Source organism: Macrobrachium nipponense, chromosome 40 (assembly GCF_015104395.2).
Source record: "Macrobrachium nipponense isolate FS-2020 chromosome 40, ASM1510439v2, whole genome shotgun sequence".
NCBI lineage: Eukaryota > Metazoa > Arthropoda > Malacostraca > Decapoda > Palaemonidae > Macrobrachium > Macrobrachium nipponense.
The window spans coordinates 23,940,953-23,966,098 of record NC_061101.1 but is presented as its reverse complement, the minus strand read 5'-3'; the positions used below and the strand labels follow the sequence as shown (position 1 = coordinate 23,966,098).

The window sequence follows — 25,146 nt, the reverse complement described above, 5'->3', positions numbered from 1 at the left end:
ATTTGCTAGAAGAGCAACCATTGACTTTAGGAGGGAAAACTCAGGCCAGACATAGGCATGTCCAGCGCCAGTCGGAGTAGTGGGGAGAGAAAAACTCCTTAAACATTATGGACGTATCCAAAGGGGAGTGTGTAGCTAGTTAAGTACTTCTTAGGCCTACTCCCGAGATCCTTATCCTGTGAACTTTCGCTATAAAGAGGCTAACTGGCGAGCCCTGAACTCGGACAAGGCCTACGCCATCTGCAAGTTTCTACATAATGCACCTAGATTTGCCGAGTCCGTGTGCTCCGTTTCCTCACACGCAAGCGCTTGCTTACCGCTATTATCATTATTTTTGGAAACCAGCATTGCGATAGTAGTTGATTTTGGCCATTTTTTCCATAGTGAAAAATAGGAGTGATCCAGGCATTATATGGCGCTCTGACCACTTGTGGCCAATTTGCCTTGCCTTTATCTCAGGCCAGTAAATTTTTCTTGTAAATAAAGGTAAACTTAGAGTGATCAGCTGAGTTTTCAATCCCTTTGACAGTTATTCAGTCGTAAGCGCTACAATTTCCACTATTCCCTCTCGTTTTCCCCTTACGTTTGGGCATCATGCCAGCCCCATACATATAATATATATATATATATATATATATATATATATATATATATATATATATATATATATATATACACACACACACACAAAGTACTAAGGGCATCCAGTGGTCTGAAGTTTGATTCTCGGCTCGGACATCGGAGAATCAAGAGGAATTTGATAGAAATTAATTTCTCTATATAATGTTCGGATCCCACAATAAACTGTAGGTCCTGTTGCTAGGTGACCAATTGGTTCCTCGCCACGTAAAAATATCTAATCTTCAGGCCAGCCCTAGGAGGAGCTGTTAACTCAGCTCATTGGGGTCTGGCAAAACCAAGATGGTACTTAACTTACGAAGGGTACAACATTTCTTTCCTTATTCAAGGGGGTGATTTTGTTTGCAGAATTAGTTTTAGTCATAGTACAAGTTTATTTTTAAAATCAAAATAATGTCACTGGTAAAGATCAAACTTTGAAAGTCACCACACAACTGCAAATGTAGCCAGTCACGCAAATCAAATTAGGGAACCATATATATTTTACACTACAGTTTAAGACAGCATTGTAAAGCTTTATTGGTTAACTGTCAATATAAATGAATAACAACCATGTCAACTGTCAATGTTAAATGAATAAAGTCATTTGAAATAGTTCTGCTGCATTAGGACAATGAGAGCCCAAAAATTATAATTTCATTTTATTAAAGCAACATGACAAAGATTCTTAAACTGCCACAATGGGCTGAGAAGAATCCTATATAAAATGAAATATGATATTCAAGACATCTCTCAAGATGAGGACATGAAATTATGATAACAAGGTTATGAGTAAAAGAATGTTCAAGTGAATCGAACTTTTCTCAGACTGAACTGAGGCGGCATAAGCATAAAAAATGACTAACAACAAAAAAATAAATAGTGCGACTCTTAGCACAGCTAGTAATATCGCGCAAGTGAGGGTAGCCACACCCCCACCATAATGGCTAGTCATGCCTCGGCATTCAGTACTAAACATCAACTATCAGGAACAACTTGAAAATGTGCCTTCTTAATACAGTAAAAGATTTACAAACATCTGAAAACTTAAAACACCTTGAACACAAGTCTAAATATATAGGTGATTATTATTGATGACAAGCATTTATAGTTAGAATAATTCCATTTTTACAAATAAACCACTATAAAGTAAATAACAGAATCTCTCGGCCCTACTCTCAAAAAGACATGATGTATTATAAACTGGAGATGACAAATGGATGACAAATATACAGATGAAGTACTATTAATAACTATCAACACATTGAATAAAAATCTACCTATAATTATCACAAAAATATTTAATGGATAAGGCCAAATCTTCATTATATCAAAGGTTCAAGAATCAACCCAAAAGTTAGAAAGGTACTGAGCTCCAGAGACCAACCAAACGAGGCAGGGATAGCACTGGACCCATAGCAACAGCTAATGGAGGTCAAGTTACGGTGACTAGCAACGCTAGTTGTCTCCGCTGGGGTGGCAAATATTGCTATACAAAAATATAAATCTCTCCTACTTACAATAACCTTTGTATTTACAGACAGGCCCATAGCAACGCTATTGCAGGCCAAGGCCACTGTGACACTTTCATTGCAGGGAAAGTGTGCACTCCACAGTTACATTGCCCATGAAAGGCAACACTAATAATAATGCTATATATATATTTTTTTTGCTTTTTTGAGCAAATATCTACAGTATTGGACACTATGACAATGTACAGAGTAGTGTCAACGACAGAACACTACTCTCAAAATAACCTATACCTTTAGGTGTCCCCACACAGTAGAACATCTTTCAAGAAAATAATTTTTTTTTTCTTTTGTAGTATGTCAAAAAAGAAAATTATCACAGATGGCCTCTGAAAAATATCATAAGTCAGCACCACCTAAGCAGGATCAGAGGGTGCCTTTTATGAGTCTTCTTTGCTAAACATAAAAAAAAACAAAACAAAAAAAACACATAGGTTATGCTAAGCTTCCTGGAAAAATAATCATGATAAGACACATAACAATAATCACCCGTGCTCATTGTGAAAGGGAAATCCTGACACTAACAACAAACTACATGAGAGAATTTTAACAACATTATCTTCCCTTCCAAAACAGTTCAAATACTTAAAATATATATAAAAAAAAATAAATTAAAAAAAATCAGTCAAGAAGCTCAACAGTAACTTGTTTTACATTGGGACTAGAATCACTGGTTGTGTAGCTCCTAATTCTGAGACATTAATGAACCTTATGAAATATAAAAAAATTAAAGAATAGCTGCTAGGAAAAATATTCCTGAGCCTCAAAACCATGAAGATGAATAGAGTTGTTGTATGGCAAACTTTACAAAGTAAAAAAAACTTGAACATCAAATACTAACTTTTCAAATCTACTACTCTAATGGATTTTGAGGTCAAGAGCTACTAAAGCATACTTAGACTTCCTCAAAGTATTAAAAAAAAAATGTATAATGAAAAATTATGTAGAACCCAAATGATGTACGTGAAGTTTTTCCAAAAGCTGCTGGTACAGAACTACTTTTAAGACAAAATCACCTGAGTGCCACATACAGTTATTTACAATATCCAAAGCATTCTTTCCACTTTCAAAATTCCCTTTATTACTTACTTAAAAGTTCAAATTCACTTCAATCTTCAATACTTAAGCAATATTCATTAATGGAGAAAAAAAATACAACTCTTGAATTACTTAAAATGGGCCTATATTGCATGAAATAAATTACCATTATCATTATATCCTTAGGAGTCAAAAGCTAAATGCTCACATGCTGCTCTCAAAAAAATAAATAAGCCAAATTCAACAAAATTTTGATTTGAAATAAAGGAAGGGGCAGACCCAGAGTCAACTTTTTAACCTTTTCATATTTTGATCTGAAGTTCTATTTGTCAATCCTCCACACCACTAACTACCTGACAACAAATACACATCTTAGTTCCTTGAATAAGCTCACTACATTTGGCCTGTACAGAGGAAGACATCTACAGTTCAACAAGAGACTAGTCTTAAAAGATCTTCTGGGGGGAGGGGGGGGGGGGGGGGCACATGATTGAGGGACTACTAAGAAGCAAGTGTCAAAAAATAAATAAACCTGACATAATGCCAGAACAACAAGCACTGAGAGTTAATACAAAAATGAAGACAAAAGCTAAATGATAAAGTCTCTCCTGGATCTACCCCAGGGATTAAGGAGAACAGCCCTGCACCTCAGAGCACACCGACCTACAGATTTAACTGTATTTCTAACAGTGGTCTCCTCCACACTACACAGCCACGGCTGCTGTCTTCCAGGCATTCTGACCATAGTCTCAGATGGCCAACATTAACACAGAGGCTGGGCTGTTCTTTTGTACATAGATCACTCCTGTGCTCCAGTTGGGACAGTAATTGTGGACTAAATAGCCACAGTGGCCATAAAATGAAAAAAACTGAAGAGTATAGGCAGCCGAAGTGGAAGAGGAGCAACAACAGACATTGGATGTTTAAATTGAAGTATTTTCCACTACTACTTGAAACAATAATGATAATTGCCTCCAATGAACATGATTAGTTGCTAACTTTCATTTACCTATTACAACTTACATAGGAAAGGGGTGTGGGCAGTAAAAATAAATTGGATAAGACGTATTTGTGAAGCCCTAGTATTTTAAAAATTCATTAATTGAAAAAACTATTACATGCAAATAATGATATTTTCAATTTTAAATATATACAGTGTATGCTAAATTTGAAACACCCCCAATTACATGCCTACCACAAATGTTTAAGGCACTGAGAACAACAAAAAGTGCAACACTAAATCTTCACGTAGCGCAATTAAGAGCCAAAAGATCCACCGAAGTTGAAACTTGAAGGTACTGAAGTTTGTTGGAAGTTGTATCCTGGAAAACGAAAGCTTACATTAAACATACGCAATTAATTACTAAATAAAAACAGAAATACAGCACTTTCTACTTGGAAGGTAAACCCAAGCAAATAGTAGATGCATCGTTCATATTACAACAGACTGAAAACTTCACCTCAGAATATATAAATACCTCCACTCTGCTGAATTTTTTTACTCTGGGCTGCAGCACGCCTCTGATCAGCCAAAGTGGCAATCTCCTGTATGGCTTTACGCTGGTCTTCATTTAAATGTGCAGTTAATGCCTGATACCATGGATGAGCATTAGATTCTATGTCTGTGGGGAAAAATCATTACCATCATCAGTAATTATCCTGCACTGTTTTACAGTTTCATCACATTCCTGCAGTCTTTTAAAGTACTCAAATATTAATTACAAACTCTTACCAATTTTGCTGATCCATATATGTAAAGGAACATAAAATGTACATAGGCCTAAGTCTTCTTGGCAATAATACCGAATATTTACCTTTAAAATTCCAATAATTCCTTTTTGATATCAATCCCATGAATTCAACAAAAGCTGGCTTCACAGAAGTAACTAAGCTTTGCATATAGCGTAACACTTCAAAATCACAAATAAACCCAAATATTTTTTTTTTCCTTCAATATGTAACATGTCCCACCTGCACACCTCACCAAAATGTAAACAAACTTTTTAGAGCCTAATCGCATTGTCCAAACCAATCCTTCAATACGACCATGGGGAAGTGACCTGTCTAAAGTAGGTTAATAGGGTAAATACCTAACTGCCATGGAATAATAACTGCTAAAGTCTATATGCATCAAACAAATGCAATTCTAACTTGTTCAAAAGTAGCCAGCAAAAACCTCTTGGGTTATATGCAATTTCTTTGATATATACTTCATTAACCCTTTTGCTTACTGGTGTCCGATACAAGAAAGAAAGAAAGAAAAAAAAAAAAAGATACACACAATAAGATTGCAGAAACCAGTAAAACAAGACGAGGATCCTTGTCAGGGAGTGTTCTGGTATTTTTTAAATATATGTAATATTATATTTGTTTTGTATAGTTTAAGATTTCTATTCTAAAAATTACATCACATCAGTTGGGGGGAGAGAGAGAGAGAGAGAGAGAGAGAGAGAGAGAGATAGAGAGAAGAGAGAGAGAGAGAGAGAGAGAAAATTTTCACAAATAGCTTTTTGGCAATTACTTTTTTGGGGGAAAAAGAAAAAGCAGTTTTCTTCTATATCATAATTTCTACTCATTATTCCATCTACATAAAGTTATTTTGGTGGCCTTTATTAATGCTGTTGTATACAGCAAGCATTCAGCTACAAAATGAAACAAAATGAGTAGGCTACCTTAAAAAATTGTCGGAGCTTGGATATTGCTTTGGTGAGTGGTACTTTTCTTACAGAAAATGTAAAACCTAATTTGTCATTAATTTTTTCATAATTTCCTTGCTATAATTACAATTTCTTTTTGGCATTTCAATAACTAGGCAATTTATCTGGATTTACTGTGGATTTCCAAGGACTTTCACAAAAATCTTTTGGGGGAAGTGACAAATTTTCATGTATGTATCTTGTCATTTCTACAGTTTCATCAACGAAGTTTTGAAGGCTTTTTACCATATTTTACAGAGCAATCTATAGCTGCACAATTTTTAAAATTGTGCAGCCTACCTTCAAAATTGTTGGAGGTACACATTTTTGAACAAAAAATGTATAAACATTTCTTGCAAATATTGCTTGGGTGACTGGTAATAACTAATAATTTACCAGTGTTTGAAGGAAAAGTGCAGAATTTTGTTATATCCTGTACTTTCTAATCATTTGTTAACCTACATAGTTATTTTGGGGGAATGTTTTTAATGTCACAGAGAAAAATTCTTCAGCTACAAATGGAAACAAAACTTGGCAGTCTACCCTGAAAACTGTCGGAGTTAAACGTCTTAATGATCAAACCACTGCATTTCCCGCAAGAAAGGGTTGAAAAATTTACCTCCCAAACATAATTATTCTGAACTAGCACTGGCTTATGAAGTGGTATTCTAATCTAAAGTACAAAAGCCTAATTCATGGAAGTATATCAATCAGCTGAAATTTGTTCTATGCAGTATAAACAAACTACTCTATTTGGTGAAAACATAAGCACTGTCAAGGAAGATAAGAGATCTTGAAAAGGTGTGATCTTTTTTTACCATAATATGGTGTGAAGATCATATACAAAGGGAACTGGTTTACATGTGTGGTAAGGATGCTGATGAGAAAAAGAGGTCAAAGACCTCAAAGACTGAGATGGCTACACATGTGGTAAGGGTAGAAGTTGTTGTTATTATTATATATGTATGCTTGAAACAGACCTTCTTTCTAACATGTTTATTACAAATAATGGCAGAATTCACAGAATTGATTTTATATAATTCTTTCAATTCTCCTTAAGATTTGTCTTTCTAGACAGTTGCTTAATTATACTAACATGCCAGAAAGACAAATCATAAGGATAATTGAAAGAATTCTGTATAAAATTTTAATAAAATATTATTCTAAAAGGATTTGTTTATCCAGATCTCTGAGCCTAATAAAGGCTCTTCTCAGGTTGGTTAGTAAGGATGGGACAGTTAGAATAAAATAAAAAGGAAATCTCACAAAGGGAAACAAAATATTCATGATTATAATGACCTTAGAAAAAAACATATATCAAGGAGCACTTAATGAATCAATTATGGCACAAAAAAGTGGATATACAGTCAAGATAATTACATAAATATGCATGTATAAACTAGGTAATGGACTGAAGATTTTATCTGAGCACTCAACCTCCCCAGCCACAAACACTCAAGAACCCTACTAAAACCAAGGGACACAAGAAAATATGCAACATATTCAAATGAATTTTAAGCAAGTCAAGAGGACACACCAAAACCCCCACACAAAAATAAACAGAATGACTCACTATGCATAACTTCTTTGAAAATCCAATATTCGTCTACTTCACATTCTTCTTTATCTAAGGGCGTCGTAAAGGATTCTAGAGCAGTTTCATCTAGCTCATCATCCAATGCATCGTCGTCGTCATCATCATCATCATCCTGGTAAAAATTGGAAACTTAACATTCCATACCTTTAGAGCTGATCTTCCTTCATGAATTAATGCACTTTTTCATCTTTTCCAAAAATACCAGTTTTCCACTCCTTTATTCATATTACATCAAATAAGAAATCAGTGGTTCCTCATTGGACGAGTGGGTTGCACTCTCTCCATCATTCTTGTAGCCTGAGTTTGCTCCCCACTGCTGCCAATGCGGAACCAGACAAATTTATTTCTGGTGATTAAAAATTCTTTTCTCGATATAATGTGGTTTGGATCCCACAACAAGTTGTAGGTCCCATTGCTAAGTAACCTATTGGTTCCTAACAACGAAAATAAAAATCAAATCCTTTGGGCCAGCCCTAGGAGAGCTGTTAGTCAGCTTAATGGTCTGGTTAAACTAAGATATACTTAACCTTATCTTAGTAACAAAATATTACTATACATTACCTGAATCGTTGTCGTCATTGGGAATGGTCCCCCACCTGCAGCTTTATTAACTTTTTCTTCTAGCTTTTCTAAATACTCGTCCCCAGCGTCATCAATTTCATCCTCATCACTTTCTAACACTTCTGAAATTCCAACGTGTATGTTAAGATGCATGAGTTCACCAGAGTAAATAATGTTGCATATTTCAAAACAAAGTAAACATGTTAGTATGAGTTCAAAAATACAAACTTAAGTTCTGCAGAATAACATCATAATCATACCGTGTTCTAGATCATCGTCGTCATCATCATCATCATCGTCGTCATCATCTTCTTCGGCAGCTTTAGCTACAAACGAATGTTAAAATTGAGTAATTTTACACAAATTGAGTTGACAGAAATGACAAATTGGATATACCTATATGCAACTGTATATACTCGACTATTACTTTAACCAAGATCTGCAATAATTTTGGAAGATCAGTCAGTAGAACAAATTCAACCGGCTACAGTTTTGTTATTGTTACCTGCACAGTACTGTACATACTCTTAGAAGCAATACATTCTGTATATAGTCTCTAAAGCTGAATAAGTACACCATAAAACTGAATTACAAAATGACATTGTGATAAAGTTTTATATATACTTACCAAGTATTACGGCTATTGGTTCCTAACCCAGTTAGCTTAAAAATTCAAAATTAGCATGTCGGCGCTACATGGACATACAGTAGGGCCTCGTTAATCGCGGGGGATAGGGCCCAGAACCCCCCCATGATAAGTACATACCCGTTGTTATCCTGGTACCCCCCCTAAAAATTGCTTTAAACTGCCTACTTTAATAATTAACCCACCCAAGACCACTATTTCAATGTTTATAACTGCCTACTTTAGTTCAAGCACCAAATATGTCTTCAACTATCACCTTAAACTAAATTCAAGACAGTTTCAAAGTTATTCTTTCCTATCTTCAATTCCCCTTCATCAGTCTCAGCAAACAAAAGTATAATTACCTAACAATTCCTTTCTATTTTCATGATTTGGCTGCTGCACCAAACTAAAAGTACATAGTATTTCTATTTCGTGAATGAAACATCATTTATGATAAAAAAAAACATGATTTACTGTAATGATTACAGCACCCAACTATAATATTAATGTATAAACAGCAAAATACAGCAATAAAAATCTATTTTTGTCTTTTGTTTACGTTTAGAATCAGCTGATGCACGTTTATTACCAAAAGAATTATTTTGGAAAACAATTTAGTTGCTAAAAGAAAGTAATTTATTAATGGAATTATTATTATTTTTAACTTTGTACCTAATATTTTATGATATTATGATACAGTAATTCATATTTCATTGAGAGAGAGAGAGAGAGAGAGAGAGAGAGAGAGAGAACAGCTTGGGATGAGAGTAACTGTTGAATAGCTTGAGAGAGCAGCTTGGGACGAGAATACTGTTACTAGCTTAGCTGGAGAATAACACAATGAAATTTGTATTTTAAATATTTTTATGGTGATAAGAAATGAAACATGGATAGATATTCTTTTGTATACTGTTATAATGTGAAAATCATTTATTAGTCAACTATAAAAGTTGTATTGAAGCAGTTTCGTAAATCACAGAATAATAGATCAGTTTTTTCTGACGAGAGCGAGAGAGAGAGAGAGAGAGAGAGAGAGATCAGAGAGAGAGAGAGAGAGAGAGAGAGAGAGAGAGAGAGAGAGAGAGAGAGAGAGAGAGAGATTTTGCTATTTACATTCATAGTATTTGAAAATTTGTAAATGAGTGTATCCTAAAAATGCATTTAGTCATGAAAGAAGAAACACAGTAAAAAAAAATTAGTGAATCTTGCTCTATGATAAAATTCGAGATTTCGTTAAATTTCCGGGGATATACGTAGTATTTGGGCTCCACAAAAAAGTAAGTAAAGTGATTTGTGACAGAATTTAGAGGATACTTATGTAAAAATACATCGGTAGTTTGTAGAACGGTGTAACCACTCACATTGTGTAAAAAATAGTATGTAATAACGAAACTAGGTTTGGTGACGTCACGGTTGTCATACGTATTTTTTTTGTGAATGAATATACATTTATGATAAAAAAAATAGTTACTGTACTGCTTAGAGTACCATACTGTAAAATTAATGTAATCACATCAAAATAAAGTAATCATTGCATGCTGTAAACATGTAAAGTGTATTTTTATCTTTTGAAAAATGCATTCCCCAAGGAATTATTCCTTGAAGAGGCTTTTTATTATGAAGATATGCCAATAATATATAAGATATGCGTTTTATTGTGAATATATGACAATAATATATGAGGTAAAAAGGGTTTTATTACATTTACGCTTCGTCGCCGATCGCAAACAACAATACGATAATCAATGACAATTATCGTTTGTATGACTGCAGTGTTTAGAGAAGTTGATTACATTATACCAAAACAATAATGAAGTTCGAATTGAAAAGTAATGTTTTTTATTACTACTGTACGTAATTACACTACTACTATTAACATTTCTAAAAGGTTAAGAATGGCAAAGGTGCTGTTAAGTGTAACTCAATGTTTACATTTCTGCTGGCCATTCAACTACAAGTTGATGTCAATGATGTGGAATTATTCCATGAATAGGCTATAATATTATGAAGATATGCCAATAATATATAAGGTGAGAATGGTTTTATTACCTTTATTGTCAGTTAATATCATAATGTGAATCTGTTCATGCATTTGCTGGTTACCGGAACCGGACAAGGCTTAGCCTACAACGGACAAGCCCTCGATGCTGCGATTCATACCAGTGATATAGACTGAGAAGTGGTCAGAGGAAAAACCCGTGATTAACTGAATCCGTGATTGCTGATCCGCGACTAAGCGAGGCCCCACTGTACGTTTACTACAAAAACATTAAGAATGACTTTGGACTTGAAAGTTGCCAACACTGAATAAATGCTTGTTGCTTCCTTACATGTCAAGAGAGCTACTTACAGGTGGGTACTGCCTCTGGTTGGTGCTTCTCTCAATTTGTAGCGTCCATGGCAGTATAGCAAAGGGTAGCCCATACATTAATGGGAACTTTGTAGCGGAAGAAGTACACCGTATGCAACCAAGTGACCTTTGCCCTAGGCATAGGCCAGAATAAAAAGAACAATGCTCTCATCTACACTGCAAATTTAAAAAATCACTACCCAGACCACTAAAAACCGGTGGGTACTCTATGTACAACATACACCCTAGCTTCCCATAGACTCAAAACCTTGAGTTCCCTATGCTTCTTCTCCCATCACCCAGGAACGTCGCATCTGCCCTGATTTTGTAAGCCTTAATCTTAACTAAAGGAGAGACGTCTTCTTGAATCCGAGAGTGCAATTCAGAGATCCATTCCCTCATAAGGAAATGGCATTTTTTCAGAGAGACCAAAAAGGGTTTTCCTACCGAGCACCAAAAGTTGTTCGAAGGGTCCTCTAATCATCTATCCTTTGCAGAAAGTACCCTAGAGCCTTTACAGGAAAAAGGAGCCTTTCTCGTTCTTCTTGTCCCAGGATCTACATTAAGTTCTTGATGATGCAAGAATGAGGGCAGGGCTTGGAAAGAATCATTTTAGACAGGAACTCACGAGGCAAGGAGCAAACCGCGACCCCCCCCAAAAAAAAACCCTCTTTTGTTGTCTATTGCCTGTAGCTCACTAATACGGTTCATGGTAGCCAGTGCCACTAAAAAGTGCTTTCTTGGTGAAGAGGTGGTTGTTCCCGAGTTAGGCATACTTTGAAGAGGTTCGAAGATGCACCTGAAAGCCACTTCAATACAATGTCCAAATTACAAGAGATCCGGGAAGAACTTCCATTTAGTCATTTCAAAAGACTTCACCAGGTCGCATAGGTCCTGGTCGAAGGCAGATCCATACCATTATGTTTAAATACTGAAATGAGCACCAACCTATAATTCTTTGATAGTAGAGGTTGATAACTTCCTCATGGTCTTTAGAAAAAAAATATGGTCAGCTTTTTGTCTCATAGTTGTCTCAGATGTTATGGCAGCTACACCATCTCCTGAATACTGCCCACAGAAGACAGTTGTCTACACCACGCAAATGCTTCTGCAACCTGCCTTACAAAAACTTTCATTCTGACGAGGCTCCTGACAGTCTGAAGCGTGTCAGGGTCAGAGCAGACAACCCTAAGGGGAATCGGAGTTAGTGGGTTGTCTGAGCAGGAACATTATCTGGAAGGAGCCTTGGAAAATCCATCAACAGTTAAATCACGTCTGGGAACCACTCCTTGTTTGGCCATATGGGAGCAATCTGGGTATTCTGATGTGACAAGAACTTGTTGATTACCTCCCTGATCATCCGGAGGAGGGAAAGCGTGAACATCTAGGGATGTCCAGTCCAAAAATGTGGTCTGGGCGACTGGAGGAAAGCAGGAGGGGGAGGCAGTGGTTCCCAAAGTTGCGAACAAATCTACTGTCAGTCTCGCATAGCTTCTACAGGTAGTACAGGCGAACGGATGTAAGGTCCACTCTATTGGTACAACCTGCTTGAGGCAACTTAACTCGTCCACAATCACGTTCATTGTGCAGCCATGTTTCAACTCTTCTGGGAGAGAGAAATTTTTTTTTTTAAATAAATAAAATGTGAGAGTTCAGGATCGTCCCCAAATAGGAAATCTCCTGTGTCAGGTCAGGCACAGTCTTCTTCAAGTCCTTCAGACATTCTCAACACTTTTCTGATGAGGAGTGGAAAAGCCAGTTGTCCAAATACAGGTTGATGTTTATTCCCAAAAGATAAAGCCAATTCCCGAAAGGAGCAACAATCTGTGTAAATACAAGCAGCGGTGTTGAAAAGCCAAAGCAAAGGGCCAGAAATGTAATGTAGACATGACCCTGAACAGACTGTTTTCCACATGGATCTTTGCCTTTAGAACAAAAGCATTCAGGGCACTGACATCCAAGGATATATGTTATACATTATACATAAAGATGAAGTATATGCAGAAAACCCCAGATGTTAGTCAGATGACGGCAGGAAATTATATGACCTCTTGTTAAGTTTGTTCCTCTCAGTCCCTGAAAGTGGGTGAGGTTCGTCACCTACACAAACAACATAAGCACAGATGCACTACTTTTTTTTAATTTTTAAGCTGCTGTGGTTAGGAACCAATAGCAGTAATTACTTGATAGGTTACTTATATAAAATGACAAATTTTAACCAATTTGTATTTTTTCACAACTAACAAACCTGAGGTCTTAACATTTAGGATAATATAGCGCCAAGCTGGAAACCTTTCGGTAGAATTAAAAATAAACTTGTGAGATCCGGGGACTATTGGCATCTATACCAGGTGACAGTGTATGAAGTACCAGAATGCCCTTGGCATACCATGACCTGACAGTTACTCTTCAACCCAGTTAAGACTGTTAAAGGGGTGGTTAGAGGTGGGCCTTTATCTGCTAATACCTCAGGTTTGTTAGTTATGAAAAATAGAAATTCGTTAAAAATTTGTCATTTGTTCATATACTAAACAAACCTTCAAACTTAACATTAGGATAGAATTACTTATCGGTGGGACATAAGTCTCTATAACTGACTGGGAGTTTACCACCTTTATCCATTTCCGAATAGCATATGTATTCTAAGACAATGGACTATTAACCCTAGAACCAAAGATATATGAGAATCTACTGGTTTCCCTCTCAGGGTATTCCTACGATGCAAGGTTTATTACATTACGGATGATGGAGAACTCTCCATTCTCATAAACCCACTCCTATCCCTTGTAATCTGGATCTATTATCACCCCTCTTTCTCCCTATTATCGAGAGGAGTGTGTTGCTACTGAAAAGTATACTATACTCCAGATTATCTTTACAGTATGGCTGACCACCTCACCTGCATCTAGTCCGTTCCCGCTCATGATGGTATTCTCCTTCATACTGCCCATTGGTAAAGGAGTAGAAAGAAAGTAGTAAAGAAGAAAGGACCAGCATCTCATTCATTCTACTTTCATATCTTTATCTTACACTAGTCACAAACTGACCCGCCAGGGGTACTGGATGAGCTATTACCACTTGCTGGGCTGCCACCACTGGGACACCCAAGGAAAGTGTCCAAGGATCTATGGACAAACATCTTTTAAATAAAAAGAAGTGAAAGTTGTTTGGCGTTGCCAAATACCAGCTTTCAAAATTCTCTCCAGACATATTCTTCTTGAATGCCATAGAAGCACTCTAGCCCCTGATGTCATGAGCTCTAACCCTCTCTCGGCTATTTGACCGTCTGTCTTCTGCCATGTATGCATTCCCGATCGTCAGTCAAAACAATATTGTGTTCCTGGACACTTCCTTTTTGTTCCATCCCGTACTTACAAACAGCCTCCGGCACCCAGGCCTGAGATACCTCGTCTTCTTAAGTATGCTCTTAGACATCTGATGGGACACACAAGCATTTCTTCCGTCACTGTCTACAAGGTCTGCCAGAGAAGGTATGGAAAAAGAGTTTGAATCTGCCATCCGCTACTGATGGGTTTTGAGTTTTGGCTACGAATTCTGGGACAACTCGAATACCATCGACCTCCAACCTCTCGAATGCTTTACCACATATGACAGACCATTCAGTTCCCCCACCCTTTTGGTTGAGGCTAGGGCCAATAAGAACACTGTCTTTAGGGTCAAGCTCCTATCTGTGGACTGTCTTAACGGCTCGTAGGGGGTTTTGTAAGACAACTCGGTACCATGGTCAAATCCCAATCTGGGGCTTTTAGTTCTTCGGAGAACAGGACTGCTCAAAACTCTCATTAACAGAGCCAACTCCAATAAAGACAAAATGTCCACACCTTCCATGTGTAGGACCAAAGCTAGAGCAGCTCTGTACATGACTTCGTCCGTTAGCGTTAAGCTTACCAGCCACGCTCTTCTGTACTTTGTTGCTGACTGAGATGTGACAGTCCTGGCTCAAAGATGAAGAAGAATTCACTCTTCTCCTCTTGGCCCGAGGATCAGTCACGAAGTCCCGTATCCTCCAATGCTTGACTGGTACACGCAGTGACGTCATCGAACTTTGCGATGATGCCGAACTAGAGAAAGACGATGAAGACGACGACGATTCACATATTTCTTTTGTCTTTCTTAACTATCTTCTCCTCTAGAGCTTGTAATTTCTTTATGACTGTGTGTACCGAGTCAGAAATAATAATTTGTCGAAAATTGTATTTTTCCTAATTATACAAACCTGAGGTCCTTTAACAATAGGAATGTAACTTGTTGCAGCTGGAACCAGTCGTAAGCTTCGAACAAGGGAGTTTGGTAGTTAACTGCTTGTCCAACAGTCAGTGGCAACCGCGCGACTGGGAGGTGAAGAATCACTTTGCTTTAGGCCCAGGAAAAACCAGAAGTGAGGGGTGGCATGAGGTGACTATGTGTAAAGGACCTCAGGTTGTATAGTTAGGAAAAATACAATTTTCGACAAATTGTTATTTGTTCCGATATGTAATACAAACCATCGGTCCTTTAACAATAGGAAGACTCACTTCTTGGTGGGTGGAATCTGAGTCAATGAAGACTGGTGTTCATCCAACCTTGGTTCCCTCCCTGGTCGTAAGAGCAGAGGGTGGGATCCTAGCCTCTGCCCAATGATCAGGGTATGTACTGCAGGATCAATGGTCAGACCTCTGGACCCAAGTAATAAGAGGGAGGCCAAGCGTACCTCTTAAAACTAGCAAGCAAGAACTTGTTCCTATTGCAAGAGGCAATATGAAGTTATGGGTTTGTCTCTTGTTGGCTTCCACTCCCCAACCCTTGTTGGGGGGGAGTGGTGGATAACGCTCCTATCCCTAATGAAAGGGATAGGGTGGAGCTCGTCGAGTAGCTTACCTGCATCGGTCTCCTGAGGAAGAGAAGCCAGTCACACACTCATTCACTCATCCATTCATGCAGTCACACAAGGATGCGATGCTGTTCTGTCCGCTCGGGTGCTGAGTAAGCTACACAACCTGTTGAGCAGCCACCATGGGTCCCAAGGACCCGTGGACTATATCCCCCCGAAGGTAGAAGGAGGTGAAGGTAGTCTGGTTGGTCCAGACCCCCGCCTTCAGGACCTGCGCCACGGAGAAGTTCTTGCGGAACGCAAGGGAAGGACCAATGCCTCTGACTTCGTGGGCTCTCGGACGAAGGGTACGGATGTCGTCGCTACCATCAGCTTCGTATGCCCTCCTGATCACCTCACGCAGCCAGAAAGAAAGTGTTCTTGGATACTTCTTTCTTGGTCACCCCAGTGCTAACGAAGAGGCGTCAACACTCAGGCCTGAGGTGCCGAGTTTTCTTCAGATAGAGAAGTAGCGCCCTCACAGGACAACGCAGCATTTCATCCGCATCGTTGTCGGTGAAGTCCATTAGGGAGGGGATTGTGAATGACTCGAACCGGTTGTCAGAGACCGAAGGATTCAGAGTCTTCGCTACGATGTTCGGGACGAAATAGTGTCACAGATCCCCATCCCCTGGAATGCTTGATGTCGAAGGAAAGACCATGAAGTTCCCCTACTCTCTTCGCCGATGCCAGGGCCAGCAAGAAGAGGGTCTTGAGGGTCAGACTCCTAAGGACGAGAGTCACATCCCACCCCGGGGGCCTGAGTTCCCTAGGAGGGCAAGACCTCTTGAAGCTCATTAGAAGGGAGATCTCGAACGAGTTAGAGATATCCACTCCCCTTAGTTTCAGGACTAGGGCCAAGGCGGCCCTGTATCCCTTTTGACTGTGGGGACGGAGAGGAGCTTCTCTCTGCGAAGAAAAACGAGGAAATCCACTACCTGCTGAAGAGTGGCTCTGAGAGGAGATAGACCCCATCTGCGACACCAACCACAGAAGACGGCCCACTTTCCCTGGTACACAGCTGAAGAGGAACTGTCTGATGTACCCAGCCATCTCTGTTGCTGCTCGGCAAGAAAAGCCTCTCGCTCGCAAGAGATGGTGGATAACAGCCAGCCATGAAAAACGAAGGGACTGGACTGACTGGTGGTACCGTTCTACATGTGGCTGGCAGAGGAGGTTGTGCCAAGGGGGAATCTCTCTCGGTGCCTCTGCAAGCAGAGCCAGCAGGTCCGGATACCAAATGACCTGAGGCCATTTGGGAGCCACCAGGATCATCCGTAGATTCGGGGTGACCAGCGCTCTGCTGATCACCTTGCGAATCAGACAGAACAGGGGAAAGGCATAGATGAAGAGGTTGTCTCACGGGTGTTTGAAGAGCGTCCTCTGCTGCTGCCCATGGGTCCGGCACAGCCGAGTAGAAAACCTGAAGTTTCCTGATGTGCCGGGTGGCGGACAGATCTACGACTGGACGCCCCCACAGGTTGAACAGCCTTTCCGCCACGTCTGGGTGTAAGAACCATTCAGTCCCTATCACCTGATCCTGACGGCTGAGCTCATCTGCTACTACATTCCTCTTGCCTGGAATGTGGCGAGCTAACAGCTCTTACTGAGTGAGCACCACGGCCCACTCGTGCACCTGCAACGTCAACTGGTGCAACGGGAGGGACACTAGGCCCCCGTTTGTTGACGTATGCCACTACTGTGGTGTTGTCGCACACCACCACCAAGTGTCCCATCAGACGGTCCTGGAACTCTTGGAGAGCGAGAAACACTGCCTTGAGCTCCAGTACGTTGATGTGAAGGTGCTTGTTGTGATGGTCCCACACGCCTGCAGCCAGCAACTCCTCCAGGTGTGCGCCCCATCCCTCGGTTGACGCGTCTGAAAGCAGCAACATCTTCGGGAGGGGGAGTGCGGAGAGGCACTCCTCTTACGAGGTTCCTGTCGTCCAGCCACCAGGCTAGGTCCTGCCTCACCTCCTCCGTGAGGGACACGGGGAAGTACAGGGGGTCTCTTGCCTGTGACCAACCTTTCCTTTAGTCTCCACTGGAGAGACCGCAGGGGAAGACGCCCGTGAGGGACTAACTACTCGAGTGACAACAGGTGGCCAATCACGACTTGCCACTGCTGAGGCTTGGCTGTTCCTGCCGAGACAGGAACTGGTCGGCTGCCTCCCTGAATCTGCTGATCCGCGAGTCTGCGGGGAAGCCCTCACCCTGTTACCGTATCGATCAGCATACCCAGGTACTTCATCCACAGCTTGGGCTCGAGATCTGACTTCTCGAAGTTTACCACGATCCCCAGATTGCGGCAGAACTAGAGGAGCCGATCCCTGTCCTGTAACAACTGCGAGCTCCCCAGGACTAACCAGTCGTCGAGATACCTGAAAAGACGTATTCCTGAAGAGTGGGCCCAAGCAGACACCAGAGTGAACACTCACATGAACATCTGTGGGGCGGTTGAGAGAGACCGAAGCAAAGTGCCCTGAATTGATAGACCGTCCTGTCCAGGATGAAGCGGAGGTACTTCCTGGAGGATTGATGAACAGGTATCTGGAAATACGCGTCCTTCAAGTCAACCGAAAGCATGAAGTCTTTCTCCCTGACGGAGTCGAGCACGGAGCGGGCCGTCTCCATCGAGAACTGAGACTGGCGAACGAATCGGTTCAAGGGGGAGAGATCTATCACCGGGCGCCAGCCCCCGAAAGACTTCTCACCAGGAAAAGACGGCTGTAGAACCCGGTGACTGATCCCTGACGATCTCCACAACTCCTTTGCTCAGCATGGCTTGGACTTCCTGCCGAAGTGCTACGTCCTTGGATGATCCGGAAACGTAAGTCTGAAGGTGGACCGGATTGGAGGTGAGGGGTGGCCGAGACTCGAAGGGTAGTAGATACCCCTCCTGAAGACGTCTACTATCAGGACTCCGCTCCATAGCGCTGCCATGTTGCCCAATGGCTCACCAGGCAACCCTCCCAACCCCTCTGGCAGCAGGTGAGGGGGTGGGGAATGCCGTCCCTAGCGTTTTCCCACCTCTTCGACTTCTTCCCAGCTCCCCCTCGTGAAGGAGAGGGCTGGTGACGGTCACTCCTTGAAGAAGTCGAAGGCAGAGTCTTTCCTCTGGGCTTCGACGATGCGATCATCTTGGCCACAGAGGAAACACTAACCAAACTCTTGGGCTTGGCCGCAGTAGCTCGAGGCTGCCCAGACGCCTTCGAGACTGCCTGGTGGACTAAACGGTCACTGTCGTCAGTGCGCCGTTGTTCCACCGCAGCGTCCACCATCTCTCCTGGGAAGAGAGAGGAGGACTCCGCACCGGTCCGTTGCGAAAACCCAGAGCCGCCTCAAGCCCAGCCGCCCTGGTCACTTGGGTGAGGACTGCGTCCCTACGCCGAAGAACCAGGTTGGCCCACAGGTTTGCCATCTGGTGGGCTAGGTAGGAGATGGCTCTACCTCCAGACTAGCACAGTCTCCCGAAAGCCGGGTCACCTTCAGGAGTGATGTTTCCCGAGGTGGCCGCGACTTAAGACACTGTGAGGGACCACAGGTCTAGCCAGGAGACTGCTTGGAATGCCGCCATGGCGGTCGATTCCAAGGCGAGTGCCTCTTGCTGCGAGAACCATAGGTTCTCCGACAGGAGCTGCTGCAGAGACACCCCCCAGTTAGCCTAGCTATCTCCGGGTTAACCTGTTTGGGTGGCATAGGGTCCTCTGATGGGCACGTAGAATCTCCTGTCGCAGTAGAGCGGGGGAAGTAGCTTGGATGACCTGCCAGACCGTAGCGAACCCTCCTGTCCGGAGACGAGAGCGTTCACCATGGCCCAGCAACCGAGGTCACCCAGAGCAGATGGTGGCAGGACCGTTGTCCTGGGTTCCTTTTTAGGACCCCAGAACGACTCGAGCCTGGACGTAGGCTCAGAAGGTGGGAGCGGCGATCCTTCCCCGAGGCGGTCGCTGTGCTGACGAATCAGCGCAATAACCTCCGAAAACGACCTCTGGATCTCGGGAGTAACTGCGTCCTGAGGAGTCGAACCCTCAAGTCCCTCAGCAAGAGCTCCTCCCGAGACCCCCTCGTTCAGAAGGAGGAACTGCAAGGACCCCTCCCGGTCCTCCAGCCACTTGCACATACGATCTGGTCGGTCTTAAGACCGTGCCAGGCTCGGTAGGGCATCGTGGTGGGACGGCCATGAAGGACACACGCTCCCCACGAATCACTCCGGTTTGCCTCGCTCTTCCCGGTGTACCCGAGGAAGTTGAAGGGATCGGAGAGGAAGACTTGACGCTCCCCTCGCCCACCGGCAGAAACCGGTGGTGTTCTGGGGGGCTCCAGGCGAGCTGCAGGCCTGGTCGCGCGGCACTCTAGGGGAGAGCGGCTGGACCGAGAACAGCGGCTTCGGTCCCGAGAGTAAGAGGAGCTGCTGCTGGTCCCCCTACCCAGCCCGCCGGTCCCGATGGGAGCGGCGGTAAAGGGAACCGGCAGAGTCCACTGTCGCGGTGGGAGCGGGGCCTGTCTCACGGCGTGTCGTCCCGCTGGAACCGGCCGAAGCTGGTCCCGGTGACCGAGGGGACCTCTTCCTTGCCTCAGCCCGCGGCCGATCTGGGACCGTCGCGTCAACCCTGGGTACCAGCGGATCGCCCCGAGAGCGATCGCTGGTCTGGCGGGAGTCACCTGAGCGAGCTCTCACCAGTTCTTCCTCTCCGTGCCTAGGTCCTTGCGCCGAGCGAACTCAGAAGCCTGAGCCTTGGCTGCACAGTCACACGCGGGCAACCGCACACCCGGTACCTCTCGCGAATGAGAGGCCGAGACGGAACCTGATGTAGCAGCGAGCCCTAGCACCAGGTGAGGATTAGCCGGTACCCCTCTGGTCCCCGTCTTCTTCCTTGCGGAAAGAGAGACGGGCCCCGCTCGAGGACCAACGGAAGACCCCCCGTCACACCAGAGTGAGACGGGTTCTTAGAAGTTGCCGAAGGAGAACTTCTTAGGGGAGGAGGAGGCGGCCTTCTTCTTCCTCGGCTGTGAAGCCTTGGAAGTCGAAGGGAAGAGGCGGCAGCAGACGACGACAACACCACCTCCTCTTCTTCGTCAGCTTCCTCAGGACAGTCACCAGGTCCTCCATCCAGGACGGAGCCGGGGCAGTTGCCGAAGCAACACAGCCCGACTGCACCTGTCCGGAAGGACCTGCAACTAGCAGCAACATCACAGGCAGGAACGACGTCGGCAGGGGTTGGTCCAGGGACGGCAGGTACGGCAGGAGGCGGGGCAGCAGCCAGCGACATCCTGGGTACTGGCGGCAGGTCCAGGGCGGCGAGTCTTGGGGCACCGGAGGTTAGGAAATACCTGGTAGCGGTACCTGGACAGCAGCTGAAGGTGTTACCATGGTTACGTGCTGTGTGTAAAGTAGATGAGGAGGGGCAGCATACCACCCCGGGGTTGAGTTGTTGGTGGTGGTGGTTACCGGACCGTGAGTTACCGGTGCAGAGCCACTTGCCAGGTGATGCAACAGCCACCCCGAAAACACGGTGTCCCCTGGAGACCAAGGGAGAACCAAACCTGACCAAGGTCGTCACCCACGGCAGGCACACCTGAGGAGGCAAAGGTCGGGTTATTAGGGGGTTCCCCATCGCCGAGCGAACAGAAGACCCCGAGTACAACTGAATGTCGGGGTATCTCGCCCCTCCTCTACGCTCGACTGATCAGGTGAAGAGAAGGAGCAAGATACCAAACCCCAAAAGTGGAAGGAGCCATACGGGGAGCTGAGGCGGAGGAAGGAAAAGACGACGACGTGTCCGTGACCAGGGGAGTAGCCAGAGAATCTTTGCCAGGGGGATGACTCCCTGGCAGGTTTACGTTAGTTTCCATCCTTCCCTCATATCGCGCCCACTGCTCCTCCAACTCAAACAACAAATATCATAAGGCTCGGTGCGAGAGACATTTCGCGGGGGCTCCGACACCGAGCACATAATTCATGAGGATCAACCTCAATAAAGGAGCGGAAGGCCCCACACTTACGGCCCTCCACACCAGGGCACAGTCTCGGCGGCTGATGGGGGCCGTGGGGGAACTCTCCAGCTCACAAGAATCCATAATTAAATGAAAATTACAAACGTCATAAGTACTTACTAGATTTTCACACAAATACACTAGAAAGAAGTTACAAAGCACGCGACAATGGCGGGCAGAAGAGAATTGGAGAACACGTCTGTCACCTAGCGCGGCCGAAAGCAAAGTGATTTTTCACCTCCCAGTCGCGCGGTGCGCTGTCTGAAAAGCAGTTAACAATCGAACTCCCTTGTTCGAAACTTACGACCGGTTCCAGCTGCCGCACGTTACATCCTATTGTTAAAGGACCGATGGTTTTGTATTACGTATCGGAACAAAGTGTATTTGGCTCCAGAGGCAACGAAGTAGGTAGAGAAGCAGTAGGCTGTGACGTCGTCGCAGCTGCCATGTCAGTGTGTGACGCAAGGCTATGACGTCACCACTCTTGTAGGGAGAGACTGAACGGCTGCTGCTGGCAGCCCTGCATGTGCTGCAAAACACTTCCAACACTCTGCATTGCTGGAAATATTGATGTTGTTGTCGTGTTACCGCGGCATTAAGCTCCCATAAAGTGCAGGCCAGGGGGATGAGAAACATTCAACGCTGTCGGGCCCTGGTGGTGGAATTGCGATGCCATATAATGAGACAGCAACCCCTCCAAGGTGGTACTCCTGGTAGGCCTAACGCCGACCACATTCCTTCCATTCTCTGCACATCAGGACCCCAATACCTGGAACAAAGATGGCAATGCTCCCCCTCTTCCTGCGGGAATGACGGAGCGCAAGTATTCATAAAATTACCCAAAAAACCCTATTGGCGTTTCCAATAACGAATCACTAGAAGAAACTGAAGGAGTATGGGAAATATCAAAAGCAGGCGACGAAACATATGAGGCAGTCTGGTTTATTGCTGATACAAAAGAAGCGACGACGCTTGGTCATCCAAAGATGGCATCATCTCCTTTCTTTTGTACTAGCCCTTCCCATAAAACTTCATCCACTGTTCCACCGACGCCAACCACGACAAACTGAACAAGGATTAGGGATTAGTAATAGTACATACGTTTTCTCTGCACCTACAACACGTTGGATGTGGATCTGTAGACACCTTAGTTGAAAATCTTGAACAAGGAAACCCACTCACTCCAGGGAACTTCCTGTCTCTTCCGAGAACCCGAAGAGATTTTCCATTGGTGAAGCAAAATTCTCCATCTCACAATGGAAACACACCTATCAGATCAACACCCACATTGAGACACCCAAAGAAAAAGTAACAAGGGAAAAAATTAATAAAATCGGGGCAAACAAAAACCAGCTTTAAAACAGATAGAAAGTAATAACATGTCCTATCTTAAAGGCGGTAGGAAAGTAACTGTCAGGTTCATGGGACGCCAAGGGCATTCTGGGTACTACATACCCGTGACCTGATACAGATGTCAATGGTCCCTGGATCTCAACAAGTTTATTTTTAATTCTACCGGCTTTCCAGCTCGGCGCTAGTATTATCCTAATGAATTAAGACCGCAGGTTTGTTTCGTATATGAACAAATACCTGTTAGGATAGGCTATTAATTACCTGAAAGGAATTGCTGTAGTACAAGACTATCATGTATGTTAAATGTAACCCTTCATTACCTAACAGATTTCATTACTATACGTACTTACAGGAGGACAGACAATTTCTGTTGAGCTGAATTCCACTATATGTATTAATGTCGAGGCCCATGCTCATAATGCAATCTATCAAGCCCTTGTATATGATTAGCCTATCTATAACAAAACCTAAATTCCTGGTTTTTGTTGAATACAAATGTGTAGTTGAAATCAACAAAATGCAGCTTACCAGCATATGCTCTTTTCAATCCTTGGAAGAGTAAAATCATAGCAGGTAAAATTTCTTTATGGCATTCTTCTAATACTCCAAGACGTTCTGGCCCAAGTTGCAGAAGTGTGCACATCCCTAACACACAAATCTTGCGATCATGCAGACTGAAAAGAAATTTTTATTATGTACTAGAGAGTTACCCTATCTAAACTTTAAGGAAAATCCTTTATACATTCCAATTGTGTGACTATACATTCCAAACTGAACTGATCTGGCTTCACAACAAAGGTCAGTGTTGACTTACTAGTGGGCAGGACTACCCAATAGTATACCACTATCTAGTTCATTTGAAACTTCAATTTTCAAGAGTTGACAAGGCCCAAGACAGGATACACCAACAAAAATTCCCAAGCAATAAATGAGCTCTACAGGTTGTGATCAATATTACTAATCATGACAATATTGAGAACAGGGTCCAAGAACAATTCCTTGCTGGACAAACTGACGTAAATTGGGCCGGTTTGGACAGTAATTACTAACTTACCCAAGAAAACAGTCTGAATCATGTATCCACTGTTTGATGAAATGAGAAGTAAGTGTAGTAGTAGTATTTGGTAACGTGGTTGACTCAAGCACCTGAAGTAATGCATCGGGTGCAGTATACAATGTAGCTATGACCAACCTGTAAAATAAACAATATTGATAATAAAGTATGGCCACAAGAAAACCTTGATTTCAAAACAACTAGAATTATTTGCTCCATTTCACTGCCAATAATACTACCTACTAAAAATACTAACAAAAATATTTCTTTTCCCCTAAATTTAGTAAGGGAAAACTGGCCCTGCCTCAAAATTAAGCAGTTATGATTTAGACTAATGCAGTGATTTACTAGTGCCACTATATGTTCAACCCAATTTCCCAACAATTCCGTTAGATATGATTGTCGTTATCAAAAAATCTTATTTATCATACATTTTTCTCATTTGCCAGTTTATTTCACAAATTAACTCATTAATAAATATTTTACCAGAAAACTAAGCTAAAAGCTTTATAATATTCAAAACAACAAGAGCTGAAGGTGAACATGGCAATTACTCAAGAATCCTAATAACAAAACTGAAGACCATCTATAGAATGTAAATCATAACCTATAGTAAATATCCCAAAATTAGCTAATATGCCACAGTTCACTAATAAAACCATGGAAGTTTTATCACTTCCAGAAAACATTCAACTAGTGATTTTATTTTCATTCAGTACTCCACAATAAAAAAACTCACTATCATTAATATAATATTAGTTTCAAACAAACACATCAATCACAGTCCAGATTTGTTACCAATGCATGTTTCGAGCGCTATTCAAAACAATAGCAGTATCAATGTGCAAACTGGAA

The 25,146-nt window shown here is 42.6% G+C and overlaps 1 protein-coding gene across 1 annotated transcript in view; it reads right to left on the bottom strand.

Moving 5' to 3' along the window:
* Positions 1-1,265: 1,265 nt before the first annotated feature.
* LOC135212003 (importin-7-like) overlaps positions 1,266-25,146 on the bottom strand; it is a 72,569-nt gene continuing 48,688 nt past the window's right edge. The window contains exons 16-22 of the mRNA XM_064245277.1: positions 24,292-24,427; positions 23,766-23,911; positions 8,300-8,365; positions 8,040-8,161; positions 7,455-7,590; positions 4,664-4,807; positions 1,266-4,507 (exon numbers count right to left, since the gene is read on the bottom strand). Coding sequence (XP_064101347.1) covers positions 4,443-4,507; positions 4,664-4,807; positions 7,455-7,590; positions 8,040-8,161; positions 8,300-8,365; positions 23,766-23,911; positions 24,292-24,427 — 815 coding nt within the window. The 3' untranslated portion in view covers positions 1,266-4,442. The remainder of the gene's footprint in view (positions 4,508-4,663; positions 4,808-7,454; positions 7,591-8,039; positions 8,162-8,299; positions 8,366-23,765; positions 23,912-24,291; positions 24,428-25,146) is intronic.